The 1,091-nt window shown below is 43.2% G+C and overlaps 2 protein-coding genes across 2 annotated transcripts in view; both read right to left on the reverse strand.

Annotated features, from left to right (window-relative positions):
- Window positions 1–510, reverse strand: part of MELLADRAFT_106194 (uncharacterized protein) — a gene marked incomplete at both ends in the record, with an annotated part of 4,329 nt that extends 3,819 nt beyond the window's left edge. The window contains 3 exons of the mRNA XM_007409916.1: window positions 56–174; window positions 256–331; window positions 404–510. Coding sequence (XP_007409978.1) covers window positions 56–174; window positions 256–331; window positions 404–510 — 302 coding nt within the window. The remainder of the gene's footprint in view (window positions 1–55; window positions 175–255; window positions 332–403) is intronic.
- A 212-nt stretch (window positions 511–722) lies between these two features.
- On the reverse strand, window positions 723–1,045 carry MELLADRAFT_86125 (uncharacterized protein; the record flags this gene model as incomplete). The annotated part of the gene is made up of 3 exons (XM_007409915.1): window positions 723–756; window positions 818–967; window positions 1,038–1,045. The coding sequence occupies 3 exons, from the start codon at window positions 1,043–1,045 to the stop codon at window positions 723–725; spliced, it is 192 nt and encodes a 63-aa protein (XP_007409977.1).
- Between the last annotated feature and the right edge of the window lie 46 nt (window positions 1,046–1,091).

Consider the following 1,091-nt stretch of genomic DNA (forward strand, 5'->3'; position numbering starts at 1 on the left):
TCTCCATCGTCTCGTGCAGAACTTGTGGTATTTTCGGCAAAAAAATGGAAACTACTTGTCCAAACCCCCTTTCAATGGTCTTTCGATTGATTCGAATTGGACTTGTTTACCAGTTTCCATCCATTTATCTGCGTTTTGATTCTTGGCATAATCAAGTGGAAGGTAACCAGCGCGCTAAAGCCAGAAATCTCATTTTCAGTCTCTTATCTTGAGCAAACTTAGATCAGACTCCCAAGATGAGATGAATTGACTGACAATTTTACTGCGGTCGGCCGTGTCCACTCCCTGTTCTTCGTCTCTTTTTTTGACCTGTTCCCAATTGACCATTTCACTATAAGAGAACCAACTCGTTCATCAGATTAGCCTTTCCGGATCAAATTTTGAAATCGTAAGCTCAACTCACGGCTTTGTGTAGGACATCATCAAGCTTGGAGGACCTAAGGGTAGATCAGGATGACGATCTACATTCCAAGTATGGATGACTTTTCCAAACGTTTGATGAACTGCCATCATCATTCCTCTCTCTTCTTCCTCGGGCACAGTCCCTTCTCGTCCAGCGACATGCTAAGGGAGAAATCTTGTATGAGATTCTGTCTTTTGTTAGGGATTTCAGGTCGTCGGTCTTTGGGAATTCTGGAAAACGGACCATCTGCATCAAGACTCCACTCTCGACTTCGTATTTATGGCTGTGCCAATATACTTTCTCTTCCTCTGGAAGCGAATTAAACTTTTGCTCTGAGATTAAATATTCGATTCCTAATATGGTCAAGAGAGATCGATGTTAGAGCTTGGGTCTCTAGTTCTTCAGAAAGAAGACTTGCCAATCAATCGCGCATTTGGTTTGTCACTGTCATATATGATGCATTGATGGAAGTCACAGGAGACACAGGTGCAGTAATGATGCGCTTCGATTTGACGGTCATGTTCATCGGCTACAACATGAAAAGCACATAGATGTTGATGTATCCTGGTTCAATTGCATAGTAAGTCTCGATACCACCCTCTTGTGCTCTGTTAGAAGGATAAAGTGACTCAACTTGCCCATGGGGCTATCTCTGTAAACCCACACACGACATTCGCGGGCCAACGAT

This window comes from Melampsora larici-populina (genome assembly GCF_000204055.1).
Source record: "Melampsora larici-populina 98AG31 unplaced genomic scaffold MELLAscaffold_17, whole genome shotgun sequence".
In the NCBI taxonomy this organism is placed as follows: domain Eukaryota; kingdom Fungi; phylum Basidiomycota; class Pucciniomycetes; order Pucciniales; family Melampsoraceae; genus Melampsora; species Melampsora laricis-populina.